Source organism: Alexandromys fortis, unplaced genomic scaffold, assembly GCF_014885135.2.
Source record: "Alexandromys fortis isolate MF-2015 unplaced genomic scaffold, M_Fortis_MF-2015_v1.1 scaffold_237, whole genome shotgun sequence".
Classification (NCBI taxonomy): Eukaryota; Metazoa; Chordata; class Mammalia; order Rodentia; family Cricetidae; genus Alexandromys; species Alexandromys fortis.
Window position 1 is genome coordinate 271,168 of NW_026068137.1, and position 17,714 is coordinate 288,881.

General features: G+C 39.9%; 1 protein-coding gene across 1 annotated transcript in view; it reads right to left on the bottom strand.

Annotated features, from left to right (window-relative positions):
* Nucleotides 1-9,356, bottom strand: part of LOC126491097 (zinc finger protein OZF-like) — a 33,702-nt gene extending 24,346 nt beyond the window's left edge. The window contains exon 1 of the mRNA XM_050126510.1: nucleotides 9,277-9,356. Coding sequence (XP_049982467.1) covers nucleotides 9,277-9,326 — 50 coding nt within the window. The 5' untranslated portion in view covers nucleotides 9,327-9,356. The remainder of the gene's footprint in view (nucleotides 1-9,276) is intronic.
* Between the last annotated feature and the right edge of the window lie 8,358 nt (nucleotides 9,357-17,714).

Sequence of the window (17,714 nt, forward strand, 5' to 3'; positions counted from 1 at the left end):
GGTGCACCCCTCGTGGTCCTGACTTCTTTGCTCATATTTTCCCTCCTTCTGCTCCTCCTTGGGACATTGGGAGCTCAGTCCGGTGCTCCAGTGTGGGTCTCTGTCTCTATCTCCATCCATCTCCAGATGAAGGTTCTATGGTGATATGCAAGATATTCATCAGTATGGCTATAGGATAGGGTCATTTCAGGTTCTCTGTCCTCAGCTGCCCCAGGAACTAACTGGGGACATCGCCCTGGGCACCTGGGAGCACCAAATCTCTTGCCAAACCCAAGATGGCTCCCTTAATTAAGACGTGTAGCACTGGGTTTTGATCCTACTTCACTTTCTGGTTTTGTGGGAGCCTAGCCAGCTTGGATGTTCACCTTCCTAGACCAGGATGGAGGGGGGAGGACTTTGGACTTTCCACAGGGCAGGGAACCCTGACTGCTCCTCAGAATGGAGAGGGAGGAGGAGAGGAGTGGAAGAGGGGGAGAGGAGTAGGAGGAGGGGGAGGGATATGGGAGGCTGGGAGGAGGCAGAAATTTTTTTTTGTTCTTTCAATAAAAATAAATAAATAAATAAAAACAAACAAACAAAAAATCCTTAGAGTAAATACCTTCACATCATCTTTGATGACAAACCTTGTAAGTTTGGTTGCGCATAGCAGATATCTTGAAAGGCATAGTTTCAATTTCTTCATTTTCATTTCCTTTATTCTCCTGGACACCAACCTTGCTTAACAGGATTTGAAATCCATATTTTCCATGGTGTAGCCTACGGGTGACATTATTGACCCTCCCTTCTAGTTGATACATTGTGTGTTTCATTTTCAAAATTTCTGTAATTCCTGAAGGGCCAGAGAAGTGGTTTATTGGGTAACAGCATTTGTTACCATGCATGAGAAAATGAGGTTAATCCCCTGAACCCACATAGTGGAAGGATACAACTCATTCCCAGATGTTGTATTTTGAATTTCTCACATGGTGTACATGCATGGGTGTATTCACATGTGCATACAGAGAGAGAGACACTAAAAATAATAAGTGTAACATTCTATGTGGTATTAACCACTTAAGTTTGGAATTGTTCTGGAGTATTGCATAAAACTATTTTAAGGGAGCCAGAAAAATGGCTCTGTGTAAGGGCATTTGCCCCCAAACCTGAATTCAATTAGTGCAAGTAAAACACCTGACTCCTGTAAGTTGTCCTGTGACATCCAGAGATGGGCACACCACACACACCTCATAAATGTATAAAAGAATTTAAATACAGTTGAGTGTTCTATTAAACACTCTGTATCCTCCTGCAAGCTCAGTGGACCGCTGAAACACAGCCTGCTACAATACAAGAGGACCAAGAGGTGAGTGACCAACCACTCAGCTGGACACCCCACTCTCTCTAAGCCCTCCATACAGGGGCAAAACCCCACCTCAGCTTCTCTAACCAGCCAGCAGGAGAGTTTCCTGCAGGTAGACTACCCCAGTACCCCCATCCCACCCACCAGACACTGAAAGCTACAAGTTCCACCCCACCCAAACTCGCATATACTCCAGCAACCTCAGTGAAACTCTGAAACACAGCCTGCCACTACACAGAGAAGACCAAGAGGTGAGTGATCAGCCACCCAGCAAGACACCCCATGCTCTAGGCCCTCCCTCCCTCCATAGTGGAGCAAAAAATCCCTGGCCCCTCCCCCACCTGATATAGCCAGACAGCAGGTGAGTTTCCTGCAAGTAGGCTGCTCCAACACTCTGAAAGCTAAAAGTCCAGCTCCACCCCCAAACTCTCCAACCCCCCCAGCAGCCTCAGAGAAACCCTGAAAAACAAGCTGCAACTATGTAAAGAGGACCAAGAGAGCAAACTAGGAGAGCAGGCCAAGAGAGCAGGCTAAGAGAGATCTCAGTGGCTCCCTGAGACACAGACACTGACAGTACAGAACAGACCAAAAACAGTTTCCAAAGATGCAGACAGCCACTGCAAGTCTTGAACCAAGATGCAAAGACACTGCCAACATCAATTGAAGGAAGAGATGGGTAGGCACCAATGCGAGAATTCATCCAACAACCTAAAAAGCAACACCAGAACCCAGTGATCATATAACAGGAAGACTTGATTATCCTGACCGAAAAGAAACAGAAAAAAAATGATTTTTTTTAAATTTATTAAAGATTTCTGTCTCTTCCCCACCTCCGCCTCCCCTTTCCCTCCCCCTCCCCCAATCAAGTCCCCAGAAAAAATGATTTTAAATGTACTCTATGAAGATAATGAAAACCTTTAAAGAAGAAATAAAGAACTCCCTTAAAAAATGAAAGAAAAGACAAAAAATTGGAAGAAATTAATGAATCCCTCAAAGAAACCCAAGAAAAAAACAACCAAACAGGTGAAGCAAACAGTTCAGGACTTGAAGACTGAAATAGAGGCAATAAAGAAAACACAAACCAAGGGAATTCTGGATATGGAAAATCTGGGTAAACAAAGGAACTACAGAGGTAACCACAGCCCACAGAATATAAGAGATGAAAGAGAGAATCTTAGATGTTGAAGATACTATAAAGGAAATTGATTCACTGGTTAAAGAAAACAAAATCCAACAAATTCTTAACACGAATCATCCAGGAAATCCGGGACACCATGAAAAGACCAAACCTAATAATAATAGGGATAGAAGAAAAAGAACTCCAGCTCAAAGGCACAGAAAATATATTCAACAAAATCATAGAAGAAAACTTTCACAACCTAAAGAATGATATCCCTATAAAGGTACAAGAAGCTTACAGAACACCAAATAGACTGGATCCAAAAAAAGTTCCCTCGCCATATAATAATCAAAACACAAAACATACAGAATAAAGACTGTTAAGAGCTTCAATGGAAAGAGATCAAGTAACATATAAAGGTAGACCTATCAGAACTACACCCGACTTCTCAATGGAAACCATGAAAGCCAGAAGACCCTGAACAGATGTGCTGCAGACACTAAGAGACCACGGATGCAAGCCCATACTACTATACCCAGCAAAGCTTTTAATCACAATTGATGGAGAAAAGAAGATGTTCCATGACAAAACCAGATTGAAACAATACATATCCACAAACCCAGACCTACAGAAAGTACTGGAAAGAAAACCCCAACCCAAGGAAGCTAAATGCACCCATAAGAACACAGGCAACAGATAATCTCCCCAAAGAAGGGAAATACACACACACACTACCACCGAAAAATAACAGGAATTAACAACCACTGGTCATTAATCTCTCTTAAGATCAATGAACTCAATTCACCTATAAAAAGTTACTGGCTAAGAGAATGGATATGAAAACAGGATCCGTATTTCTGCTGTTTACAAGAAACACACCTCAACCTCAAAGATAGACGTTAACTCAGAATAAAAGATTGGGAAAAGATTTTCTAATCAAATGAACTCAAGAGGCAGGTGTAGCTATCCTAATATCTAACAAAATAGACTTCAAATTAAAATAAATCAGAAAAGATGGAGAAGGATACTTTATACTCATAATAGGAACAATCCATCAAGATGAAGTCTCAATCCTGAACATTTATGCCCCTAATACAAGAGTATCCACATATGTAAAAGAAACATTACTAAAGCCTAAATTGCACATCATACTCCAGACACTAATAGTGGGAGACGTAAACACTCCACTCTCGCCAATGGAGAGGTCAACAAAACAGAATCTTAACAGAGGAATAAGAACTAACAGAAGTCATGACTCAAACAGACTTAACAGACATCTACAGAATATTCCACCCAAACTCAAAAGAATATACCTTCTTCTTAGTACCTCATGGAACCTTCTCTAAAATTGACCATATACTCAGTAACAAAGCAAGCCTCCACAGATAAAAAAAAAAAATGGAGTAATCCCCTGTATCTTATTAGATGACCATGGTTTAAAGTTAGAACTTAACAACACTATTCTCAGAAAGTCTACAAACTCATGGAAATTGAACAGTGAATTATTGAACCACTCCTGGGTCAAGGAAGAAATAAAGAAAGTAAAGACTTCCTAGAATTCAACAAAAATGAAGGCACAACATACCCAAACTTATAGGACACTATGAAAGCTGTGCTAAGAGGAAAGTTCATAGCACTAAGTGCCTACATAAAGAAAGTGGAGAAAGCTCACACTACTGACTTAACAGCACACCTGAAAGCTCTGGAACAACAAAAAAAAAAAAAGCAGACTCACCCAGGAGGAGTAGAAGACAAAACATAATCAAACTGAAGGCTAAAATCAACAAAATACAAAATACAAACAAAACAATCCTGTACAATAAAGGAACTTCTGGAGACATCAGCATCCCTGACATCAAACTCTATTACAGAGCTACGGTAACGAAAACAGCTTGGTATTGGTATAAAAATGGAGAGGTTGACCAATGGAATGGAATTGAAGACCCGGATATTAAACCACACACTTATGAACACCTTTTTGACAAAGAAGCTAAAATTATACAATATAAAAAAGAAAGCATCTTCAACAAATGGTGCTGGCATAACTGAATGTCAATACATAGAAGAATGAAAATAGATTCATATCTATCCCCATGTAAAAACTCAGGTCCAAATAAATTAAAGAGCTCAATATAAATCTGACCACACTGAACCTGATAAAAGAGTAAGTGGGAAGTAAGTTTTAATGCATGGGCACAGGAGACCACCTCCTAAATATGACACCAGTAGTACAGACACTGAGATTAACAATAAAGAAAAGGACCTCCTGAAACTGAGAAGCTTCTGTAAAGCAAAGGACACAGTCAATAAGACAAACAGGTAGCCTACTGGATGGGAGAAGATCTTCACCAATCCCACATCAGACAGAGGACTGAACTCCAAAATTTATAAAGAACTCAAGAAATTGGACATCAAAGTTCTAAATAACCCAATTAAAAATGGGGTACAGAACTAAACAAAGAATTCTCAACAGAAGAATTTCAAATGACCAAAAGATACTTAAGGAAATGTTCAGCATCCTTAGTCATCAGGGAAATACAAATCCAAACAACTCTGAGATACCATCTTACACCAGTCAGAAAGGCTAAAATCAAAACCACCAATGATATCTTATGCTGCAGAGGATATGGAGTAAGGGGAACACTCATCCATTGCTGGTGGGAATACAAACTTTTACAACCATTTTGGAAATCAGTACAGAGGTTTCTCAGAAAATTGGGAATCAACCTACCTCAGGATCCAGCAATACTATTCTTGGACATATACCCGAAAGATGCTCAATCATACTACAAAGACATTTGCTTAACTATGTTCATAGCAGCATTATTTGTAATAGCCAGAACCTGGAAACAACCTAGATGCCCCTCAACTAAAGAATGGATAAAGAAAATGTGACACATTTATACATTAGAGTACTACTCAGTCGTCAAAAACAATGACATCTTGAAAATTGCATGTAAATGGATGTAACTAGAAATCACCTTCTGAATGAGGTAATCTACACCCAAAAAGATAATTATGGTATGTACTCACTCATAAGTGGATACTGAATATAAAGCAAAGGATATTGAGCCTATAGCTCATGATCCTAGAGAAGCTAAGTAACAAGGTGAACCCTAAGAAAAACATACATAGATCCACCTGTAAAGGAAAAATGACAAGTTAACCTAACAAAATTGGGAGCATGGGGATGGGGGGAAAGAGAGGGTGGGAGGGGAAAAGGATGGGAGAAGTGCGGAGGAGATCTTGAGGGACTGGGATAGTTGAGATAGAGGAAGGACAGAGATGAGAGCAAGGAAAGAGATGTCTTAATTGAGGGAGCCATTATGGGATTACCAATAAACATGACTGTAGAGAAATTCCCAGGAATCTACAGAGATGACCCCAGCTAAGATCCCAAGCAATAGAGGAGAGGGTGCCTGAATTGGCCTTGCCCTGAATGATGGATATCTTTAATATCACCATAGAACCTTCACCCAGCAACTGATGGAAACCGAGGCAGAGACCGGCAGCAGAGCACTGGGCTGAGCTCCCAAAGTCCAGATGAAGAGAGGAAGGAATGAGAATATGAGCAAAGAGGTCAAGATCATGATGGGGACACCAACTAAAACAGTTTACCTGAGCTAATGGGAGCTCATCAACTCCAGCCGGACCAGCATAGAACCAAACTAGTCCCTATGAATGCGGGTGACAGTTGTATGCCTGGGGCAGACTGTGGGGCCACTGGCAGTGGCACCAGGAATTATACATACTGCTTGTACTGGCTTTTTGGGAACCTATTCTCTTTGGATGGATACCTTGCTCAGCCTAGATATAGTAGGGAGGGCCTTGGACCTTCCCCAAAGCAATGTGCCCTACCCTCTCTGAGGAGTGGATGGGAGGGTGTGTGGAGGGAATGGGAGAAGGGAAGGGAGTGGGAACTTGGATTGGCATGTATAATAAAAAAGACAGCTTGTTTTCTTTTTTTTTGAAAAATAAGAAAAAATAATTTGTCTGAAAAATCGATACATATGTTAAAGATACTACTTAAGCCAGTATGAACAAAAGCTGTAAAGAAGCCCACAAAAATACAGAATGGTGAAAAAACTGACAAAACGGAAATATAATTCTTACCAAAGAATATGTTTCTCCCACAAAAGTTTGTATTTGGGTGGGTGAGATGGTTCAAAATTAAGAGCATTTATTGCCCCCCCCCCCCGAGAACCAAGGTTTGATTCCCAGCAGCTATATAGGGGCTCACAATCACCTATAACTCCAATTCCAGGAAATCTCACGCCCTCTTCTGACTTCTTCAAGCAATGCTTTAGTGCAGTGTACAAACATACATGCGTGCAAAACACCCATACACATAAAAGTCTTTAAAAAAAGAAGAAAGGAAGGAAGGAAGGAAGGAAGGAAGGAAGGAAGGAAGGAAGGAAGGAAGGAAGGAAGGAAGGAAGGAAAGTACGAAAGCTCCTAACTGCTCTTGACTGAGAAAGAATTCAGATTGGGGAGTTAAGGTTGTATATTAAAAGTACCATATTCAGAAACTTCTTGGAGATAAGCCTAACCAAGTTGGGAAAAGAAATCTACAAGGAAAATTATCCAATAATAAAATAGTTGAATCATTATGCCTATGATGTCAGAGAAACAACACTGTAGAAGTAATTAATTCTGCTGAAAGCAGTCTGTACAGTCAATGTAACACTAACAAATGTTTCAATGATATGCTTCACAGAATTACGGACAGTCATACTAAAATATTTGTGGAAGTATAAAAGACCCCGAAGATACAGAGACCAAGAGAATACAGCACTGTGTTTCCAGTCAGTTCTATGGGGTGGGGTGTTTTTACTCTGAATAGAAATAATAAACAGGCACGAAGCAGGTCTTTAACCACTTGTCTTTGGCCTCCTTCTATCCCTCGTGGGTTGGTATCGAGGAATCAAGTTCTACTGTGTGCTCTGGAAGCTGGAATTCCTCAACTCAAGGACCTAAACACTTGCTTCCTCTTTGAACCTCTTCCACTAACGGCATCTTTAAGTTGTTTTTTTCTCCTGTGGTTTGTGAAAGCCTTCTAGCCTCTTCAGTTTCAGCCTCTACCCTTGTGCCCATCAGCCTGTCTGAGTCGTTCTTCCTGCCTTGTTTGCAGTCTGTTCAGCTGCTGCTACAAATGATCAGAAAGACTCAGCAGAGACTGAATCTAAGATACTGAAGTAGGTAAAATGCAAACAAACAAACAAAAAGATTTCAAAGTTACTAGTTGAAGTGATCAATGACTTCAAAGAGTATACTAACAAGGTGATACCCAAATTACCCAGAATACCTTGAAACAGCAGAGACTAAAATGGACAAAAAACCCCACCAACATGAATAAACGTGTCAATGATATCAAAAAGAAAGTCAAAGGATACTCGGATTGTGAGGGGAAAACATAGAGGGGGATGAGTAGAATACTAGAAATTTTTAAAAAAAAAATGAATCAAAAACCGAGGAAAGGATCATCAAAAGATAGAACTAAGCCAAAGAAAGCATATCTAGATGAAGATTAAAAATTAATAATGCTGGATATCCACTGGACAAAATAAGATAAATAGTAAAGACATAATGAAGCTGAATAACAAATCTAGACAAATGGAGAGACAAACACAAAGACACTTAAAACACAGCAGTTGGGTAAAGCACCATTTAGGGTGTGACTGAGAACCCCTGATCAGAAGCTCTGTCTGCAGGGACTGATTGATCAGAACCAAAATGATGTGGAGACCGGAACCTGTACCATCTCTTGGGATAGCTTTAGCGCCCATAAATAGCCATTCCCTGTCCGTCTCTATGTCAGAACAAACATCCTGTGACTAACCGATAAAATTCTTTTGGAATTTATTAACTTAGTTTCTACCAGTCCCCAAACTAAGCATATCAACAGGTGGCATTTGCGGCCTATATGAGAGATTCCCTATTTTACTATAACCACCTTTCAAATGTATCTATGTATGTATCTTTAAAAAGCTTTGATTTATGGCTTTTATTCTGGTATTAAAAAACATCATGAAATTCCTTCCTCAGAAGAGGAGGCAGAAGAAATGTAAAAGCCAGTGGTCGGGGAAATGCTGTCTTCCGGAAATGCCAGAGCACCTGCACCCATGAGCTCACAGCACCTGTCGTTACCTGTCCAAGACTGGGCGTAGATGGGGAGATACTGTACCGGTTCCCCATTTACTGAGCAGTTAATGGCAATGGACAGATTTCTGGAGAGGAAATAGCCCACTGATAGGACGGATTCACTTTCCAAACACCCATGCACGGACTGCTGGATTATTAAATAATAGTAGCAACAACAACAATAATAAATTTGGAAGACAGGCGTGTTGGGAGCATATAGGAGTTGCTGGAAGGAGGAACGGGGTGGATATGATCATATTTCATTGTATATATGCATAAAAATTTTAATACGGAAAAATTTTTTAAAAGAACCCAGAGGGATCACGGGGGTAATCTAAAGCAGGTCTAACGGGAGTGCAAGGACGGGAAAACAGCGCTCACTGTCCAAGCTCAGACAGCCTGGAGTGTGAGCAGCGCTAACCCCCAGAGCTGCAATGTCTGCGCTGACGCAACCCGACAGGGCCGGGACTAGAATGAAGCAGCTTCACAACGACCAGGACAACACCTCAAATTTCCTGCTTCTTGCTCTGCACACACTTCAAGAGCAGGCGGGGAAACGACGCCGGGGCGTTCAGCTCACACACAGCTGCACAGCGCCCGGGAAACGTCAGGGCGGCGGGCGCCACATCACACCAGAGCTGCAGCAGAGTCGCGACCCGGGCCCGGGAGCACTCACCATTTCCTGCTTCTGCTGAACCCAGGGGTCGCCCCAAAGGGGCCTACCATCAGCTGGAAGCTTAATCAAAATGGTCTCAATGGCTTCTCGCGACTCAGATTCGGCTAACGGCTGCACCTTCTGAATATCCGTTCTTCCCATTGGACAATTAATGCAAAGTCATAACTGCGTTCCCTGATTGGCGGATGATACAGGCGGTGAAGGGGATGTGATGGGGACTTTGGGGAGGTTGGGAGCTTTGGGAGGGTTGTAGTGTGTGTGGCGGGGATGGGGGAGAGGAGTGGGTGTTGTGGGGGGAGGGAAGCATCTTATAACCTGGAAAACACCCCTTTCCTGCAGGGTTACGGCTACAAGAACAGGTTTCAGCAGTAACCTTTTAACTCTGGGTTTCCCGCCTAGAATAAACCTTTAAGGAAACATGTATTCAGGGGTTTTAGAGCAATTTCCCTGGTGTACTTAGTGGGCCACAATAGGTGCTTCCAATTACAAATAGTGCCACTAGTTTGATGGTGGAGCAACCAGATTCAGTACCTTAGAAACCAAAAGCACGATGACAGGGTAGAAGAGGTCCCTAGGTCAGGAAGAACAGCCTTAAAGGTTTATTCCATACCTGGACTGGAACCTGGTATGTGAACCAGACTGTCTTCAAGCTTGTGGAAAGCCTGCTGTCTCAAATCCTAAGGGACTGGATTATAGGTATGTGGCCGCTTATCTAGCCTGGAGTATACAACCCATCAGAAACAATTTCTCCCAATATTCACACACCCAAGGTGGTATACGTGAGTGTGCACACACAAGACAGACACATAAACACACATGTACACACACACATACACATGACAACCATCTGAAAATGTGCCATTCAGACTACACCAAGGAAAAGACAGAATATCAAATCCTGAATGTACGTTTTCTGAATTACTCCAGAAAATCAACAAAAAGAAGAAATTACAATCACAATGCTAAAGACTTCTTGTGCATGATTAAGGGAACAAACATTGAAAAGTGTTTGGCACCTAAGTAGTTACTGGCATACTCTTTACAGAAGGAATAAAAATCTTGAGTACCAAGGTCTGTAACATGATGTATGAAAAGCTCTCATTGAAATGCATTGTTCTGGAGGGTTTGTACACGACAATGAAAAAGACAACTAACATTTCAAAATAAACTGGCTGATACACCCCATCAGAATGAACGATTAGTACTAGGTATGCTTGTACACGATTATAATAACAATCTTTAGGCCATGAGAAAGGAAGATGGGAAGCTTGGGCATTTCAAATCGGAGGATCTCAGCTCTGTGATACACTAATATTACCAAAATTAGTGAAATATATAGCTATGTAAAACTTTTTACCATGATTCATTCTACAAAAATCTTTCCATCGTGTTCAAAATTGTTTAAAACATTTCTATTGAAAATATTTTCAGGCAATATATTTGGATCATTTTTATAACATCATCTTTTGGCTTTTAAGATAAAGTATATCTCAAGCAAATATTACTTTTCTACTTAAGTTGAAATCAATTTTCAATAAATTGCATTAAGGATATTCAACTGTTTCAAATTCTACATGTCTGATATTCAATTTTATTCACTGTGGCATAGACAATGTTTTCCATAAGCCTAAAAACAACAGTGTTGCCGAACCTCATGTGATTGTATGTTGTCCTTGAGAGCTTCTGATGATAGTCACCCTTTTTCTGATCACAAATACTTAAAGAACAAAGGTTGACACTCTGTATTTTTCCTTGGGTCCATGTCTTTCTATGCAGTCATGTTGGCCTCAAACACGACAGCCTTCTGGCACTGTCTCTGGAATACTATAACATTCAAGATCACTACACTGGCCTTCAACAATTCTCTTGGCTAATCATCACAGTGCTGTAATGCTCTTCTCAATTCTTGTGCAGAACTTACAAATAAGAGAGATTATGAATGTGAACATGGCAGTCAGTGTGCAGAAGCCCAGCAAGAGAGTCTAGAACACGTGGCCAGTGCAGACATACTTCCTGCAGTAGTAATAGGTGAAAACAGGTTGTATATCAGAGACATCATTGGCCATTCACCTATAGGGGTATATTAAATGTGTTTTAATAAATACAGGTTGCCAAAAGATCGGAGGGCAAAGCAGCCAGAATCGTCAGTCATACAGACCAGGGAGTGGTGGCACACAGCTTTAAGTCCAGGACTTGGGAGAGAGAGGCAGATAGAGTGACTTCAAATAAGTTCAAGGCTACCCTGGGCTATACTAGGTCAATCCAGAAACAGACCCAGGAAGTGGTGTTTCTCATCTTTAATCCCAGTATTTTGAAGTCACACACTTTTAATCCCAGCACTAGGGAGGTGGAGACAGGATATTGAGCAAAGAAAAGGATTTAAATGGGAAGAGACAGGAACTCAGTGGAGTGTGGAGTCTGAGGATTCATGGAGATAGGATCTTGCTCCTTCGGTCTGAAGATTTGGTAGAGGTAAAACGTCCCTTCAGTGGTTGACTGCTTTGCTTTTCTGATCTTCAGCTTGAACCCCAATATCTGTCTCTGGGTTTTTATTATTAATACTACATCCACCCTCAGATTTTTTTTCAGAGGTCAACATGAAGGGAAATCAAATGGACGTCAGAAGATGTGGAGAAAAAAGTTGGAACATTTTCACTCATTCTGTATTTTTCTGTCTTTTTTGTATTCCCTAGTAATGCATTTCTCTCATAAAACATTATCTTCATTGACTTTGACATGAACTGTTGCTTGTGGCCAAATTTACCCAAGAGAAGTCTACCCCTGGGATTTTATTCTTGGATTTCATTCTTGGATGAAATTGCTGTGACTGTCTGGAGAAGAAAATAAACAAATATATTCTGTAGAGTTTATTTTGTTGAGTCTTTTAGTTATAGATCTGAGGGAAAATGTTTCCCCAATGGAAGTGTTGCGGCTTTGAAGGGAAAGGTATCCTGGCAGTTGGGAGCCAAGGAATACCCCAAAGTAACACCACACAACAACCTCACACAGGGGATTTATTGGGAGAGGCACAAGAGAGTGGTTACCTGTGTTCCAGCAAGAAGAAGCAGGTAATTGAAGAGGAGACAGACTTATGTAGAATTTCTTAAAGGAGGAGTTTTACAGGGTGGAGATTTCCAGGGTATGTTTTATTGAGCTTTCAAGTCCTGAGCTTGGGACAAGCCCAGTGACTAATGGAATTTAACCTTAAGGATTGGTGGTTTGTCAAGATCAGAGATTGGTGGATTTTGGAGCTCAGAGCTTGGTTGTAGGTAGACTTTTCTGTCCCTCCAGCCCATTCCCAAATAACCAAGCAGAGAATTGTATTAATTATAAATGCTTGGTGGATAGCTCAGGCTTGTTACTATTTATTATATTTTAAATTAATCCAATTTCTTTTTTATTTTTTTCTTTAAAAAATATCTTTTTTTAAAAAAATTTTACATACCAATCCCAATTCCCACTCCCTCCCCTCCTCTCATTCCCTTCACATACCCCCTATCCCACTTTCCCATCCACTCCTCAGAGAGGGTAAGACAGATTGCTGTGGGGGAAGGTCCAAGGCCCTCCCTACTACATCCAGGCTGAGCAAGGCATCCATCCAAAGAGAACAGGTTCCCAAAAAAGCAGTACAAGCAGTAGGGATAAATCCTAGCTCCACTGTCAGTGGCTCCACAGTCTGTCCCAGCCATACAACTGTCACCCACAGTGGGTCATGTTACCTTATGTATTAAACCAATCACAGTAACATATATTCACATGCTGTAAAAGAATATTCCACAATTGGGGGGTTTTGTTCATTTTTCAAACGAGTAGGCGAGCTCAGACTTTTTAAGAAAATGATCCACAGTTCTCCAGGGGAGAGGAGAGACTCAGAAAGTTTTCAGGGTGATTAGAATGAGCACTTTGGTAATTAACATGATAAACATACATGCACACAGACTCATGAATTATTTACACACAGGCGGGCATATAACACTGTGGGTTCCAGCTTCCTAAGACTTACAGAATGGTAAAAAAAAATCTCTTGGGATTTTTAAATTGTTTTTATTGAGCTACATATTTTTCTCTGCTCCCCTTTCTTCCCATCCCCTCCTCTTCTACCCTCTACTACAATCCCCATGCTCCCAATTTATTCAGGAGATCTTGTCTTTTTCTACTTCCCATGTACATTAGAACCATTTATGTCTCCCTTAGAGTTCTCTTTGTTGTCTAGGTTCTCTGGGATTGTGAATTGTAGGCTGGTTTTTCTTTGTTTTATATCTAAAAGCCACTAATCAATGAGTACATATTATATTTGTCATTTTTGGTCTGGGTTATCTCACTCAATATGTTGCCTTCTAGATACATCCATTTGCCTTGCTAATTTCAACATGTCATTATTTTTTTCCCACTATATCTGTACTGCATCTTCTATGTCCATTCTTTGGTTGAGAGGCATTTAGGTTGTTTCCAGGTCTGGCTATGACAAATAATGCTGCTATGAACATAGTTGAGCACATGTTCTTGTAATATGATTGAGCATCATTTGGGTATATACCCAAGAGTGGTATTGCTGGGTCTTGAGGAAGATTGCTTCCTAATTTTCTGAGAAATAACTATACTGATTTTCAAAGCAGCTGCAACAGTCTACACTTCAGCAATGCAGAAGTGTTTTCTTTACCCCACATTCTCTCCAGCATAAGTTGTTTTCAGTGTTTGTTGACTATTTGTACAGGTACAAGATAGAATCTCAGAATTGTTTTGATTTGAATTTCTCTGATAGCAGAGGATATTAAACATTTCCTGAAGTGTCTTTCAGCCGTTTTAGATTCATCTATTGAGAGTTCTCTGTTTAGGTCTGTATCCAATTTTTATTAGATTATTTGTTTGTTTGAGGTCCAATTTCTTGAGTTCTTTGAATTTTTTGGAGATCAGTCCTCTGTTAGATGTGGGATTGTTGAAGATCTCTCCCCATTTTGTAGGCTTTCATTTTGTCTTGTTGCTTTACAGAAGTTTCTCAGTTTCAGGTGGTCCCATTTATTGTTTCTCTCAGTATCTGTGCTACTGGGGTTATATTTAGGAAGTGGTTTCCTGTGCCAATGCGTTCAAGTGTGCATCCCACATTCTCTTCTATGAGGTTCAGTGTGGTTGGTTTTATGTTGAGGTCTTTGATCTATTTGGATTTGAGTTTTGTACATGGTGATAGAAATGGGTCTATTTTCATTCTTCTACATGTTGATATTCAGTTATGCCAACATCATTTGTTGAATATGCTTTCTTTATTCCATTTTGTATCTTTTTGCTTCTTTGTAAAAAATCAGGTGTTCATAGGTGTGTAGATTGATATCTGGTCTTTGATTCAGTTCCATTGGTTTTACTGTCTGTTCTTATGCCAATACCAGGCTATTTTCAGTACTGTAGCCGTTTAGTAGAGTTTGAAATAAGGGATTTTGATGCCTCCAGAAGTTCCTTTATTGTACAGGATTTTTTTTTGACTATCCTGGGTCTTTTGTTTTTCCATATAAAGCTGAGTATTATTCTTTCAAGGTCTGTGAAAAATTTTGCTGGGATGTTGATGGGTATTGCATTGAATTTGTAGGTTGCTTTTGGTAAGATTGCCATTTTTACTATGTTAATTCTAACTAGCCAAGAGCATGGAAAATCTTTCCATTTTCTAGTGTCTTCTTCAATTTCTTTCTTCAAAGACTTAAAGTTCTTGTCATACAGGTCTTTCACTTGTTTGGTTAGAGTTACTCCAAGATATTTTATGCTATTTGTGGCTACTGTGAAGGGTGATGTTTCTCTCTGATTTCTTTCTGAGCCCATTTATCATATGAGTAAAGTAGGGCTACTGATGTTTTTTGAGTTAATATTGTATTCTACTATATCTTGAAAGTGATTATGAGTTGTTGATTTCTTCTATGTCTGTTGTTATATCTCCCTTTTTTGCTTCAGATTTTATTAATTTTGATATTTTTCTCTCTTCTCTTTCGTTACTTTGGATGATGGTTTTTCTATTTTGTTGATTTGCTCTAAGAACCAACTTTAGCTTATTGATCCTTTGTATTGTTTTTGTTTTTTGTTTCTGTTTTGTTGATTTCAGCTCTCAATTTGTGCCACGTCCACAGCAGTGACTGCCGTGTAGTGACAAAATGCCTCTGCACTGGCTTTTGCCTGCTGAAGGATTGGGGTTAGAGCTTCCTGGAGCGAAGCCCCAGGTGGTCCCCTGGCAATCAGCGGTCGAGATAGGACCTGATGCTGTAGGCAAATCTCGTATCTGGAGATAGCCTTGAGAGCGAGCCCTCCTGGCACCCTGCATGATCTTTCTCTGTATTTCTTATCTTTCCTGTTTTCAGCTGACCGCTTACCAAGAAATCAAAGTACGTCCTTGGCTCGGCTCCACCGTTCATTAAAGCAGTCCTTGAGGAAATAAAGTATGCCCCACGCCACATGAGCCTGGGAAACTTTATTAATTATGAAACAGAAACGGCTAAAGTTAAAATGTTACGAGGGAATCGTCATAGTGAATCAAATTTAGAGAGAAAAGGAGAGTTAGAGAAAATTCCCCAGCACACTCCTTGATTCACTTCCTTATACAGGAGTCTATGATGAGCAAGGGAATAGATGGGTTAATGTGGATGGACAAAGACTGTTATATTATACTTTCAACTTTATGGATAGGCTTGCTAGATCCCAACCCCCATGATGTCTGCCGCATAAGGAGGTACTAAAAAGTATAGTTCAATAGGTGCAGAGAACTGATTAGGTATATTTGGTCACTAGATGAAATAAAGGGTTAGGAGGAGGAAGGGCCATGATAGCAATAATAAGGCAGAAACTTTCTGTTCATAAGGTGTAACCACTTGCCTGAGATTTACAGTCCCAAGGACAAGAGTTCCTCTTCTAAGGACGCTTTGTGTCTAACACCTGTTCCTGATAATATACTTTTTAAACATTGCTAAAAGAAGTTTTCATACTGTGCCAACTAATGATACATGACTTTCTGACTTGTTCTTTGTTTGAATACTATATAATGAAAGCATGATTTTAGTAAAATCGCAGCAGATTCTCACTACACAGTGTGTCTGTCTGTTATTCCCTTGCGTCGTATCCTGGCTATCCTATCCTTCAACCCTGTCCTCCCGTGGATAGCAGTCTCACAGAGGGACGGTTTGTGGCAAATTTGAGTATTTCCTTCCATCTAGTCCTCCTGGGTGAGTTTGCTTCTTTTTGTTCTAAAGCTTTCAGGTGTGCTATTAAATTACTAGTGTGTTTTTTTTTCACCTTCTTTATGTAAGCATCTATTGCTATTAACTTTACTTTCAACATTGCTTTCTTCATGTCCCATAAATTTAGGCATGTGGTGTGGTCATTTTTATTGTATTTTAGGAAGTCTTTAATTTCTTCTTTTATTTCTTCTTTGGTCCATTAGTTATTCAGGTGAGCATTGTTTAATTTCCATGTGTTTGTGGGCTTTCTGAAATTAGTGTTGTTGTTGAATTCTAATTTTAAGCCATGGAGGTCCATTAAGGTTCGTGGAGTTATTCCATTTTTTTTAATCTTTTGAGGTTTGCTTTGTTACCTAGTATGTGGTTAATTTTTGAGAAGTTTCCCTGAGGTTCTGAGAAAGTATATTCTTTTATATTTGGATAGAATGTTCTATAGATGTCTGTTAAGTCCATTTGTGTCATAACATCTGTTAGCTCCCATATTTCACTGTTAAGTTTCTGTCTGGCAGACCTTTGTAGAGGTCACAGTGGGATGTTGAAGTCTCTCACTATTTGTGTGTGTGATTTAATGTGTGAGTTAAGCTTTAGTAATGCTTCTTTTTTTAAAAAAATATTTATTTATTTATTATGTATACAACATTCTGCCTCCATGTCTGCCCGCACGCTAGAAGAGGGCACTAGACCTCATTACAGATGGTTGTGAGCCACCATGTGGTTGCTGGGAATTGAACTCAGGACTTCTGGAAGAGCAGCCAATGCTCCTAACCATTGAGCCATCTCTCCAGCCCCAGTAATGCTTCTTTTACACATGAATGTGCCCTCATATTTGGGGTACCATCATTCAGTATTGAGATTTTTTTCTTGGTGGGTATTTCTGTAACAAATATGAAATATCCTTCTTTGTCTCTTTTGATTGAATTTAGCTTAAAGTCTATTTTGTTAGATATTAGGATTTTCTTTCCTATCCCTTTACTCTGAGGTGATACCTCTTTTTAAGGTTGAGGTGTGTTTCTTGAATTCAGCAGAAGGATGGATTCTGTTTTTTTTTTCTTTTTTTTTTTTAATTCTCTTAAATCCATTTTAATCAAAAGACAAGAAAAAGTTTCTTTTTGTTTTTGTTTTTTGAGACAATGTTTCTCTGTAGCTTTGGAGCCTGTCCTGGAACTAGTTCTTTTTTTTTTTTTCTTTTTTTTTATTGAGAATAAGAAAAAAAAGTTTCCGCCTCCTCCC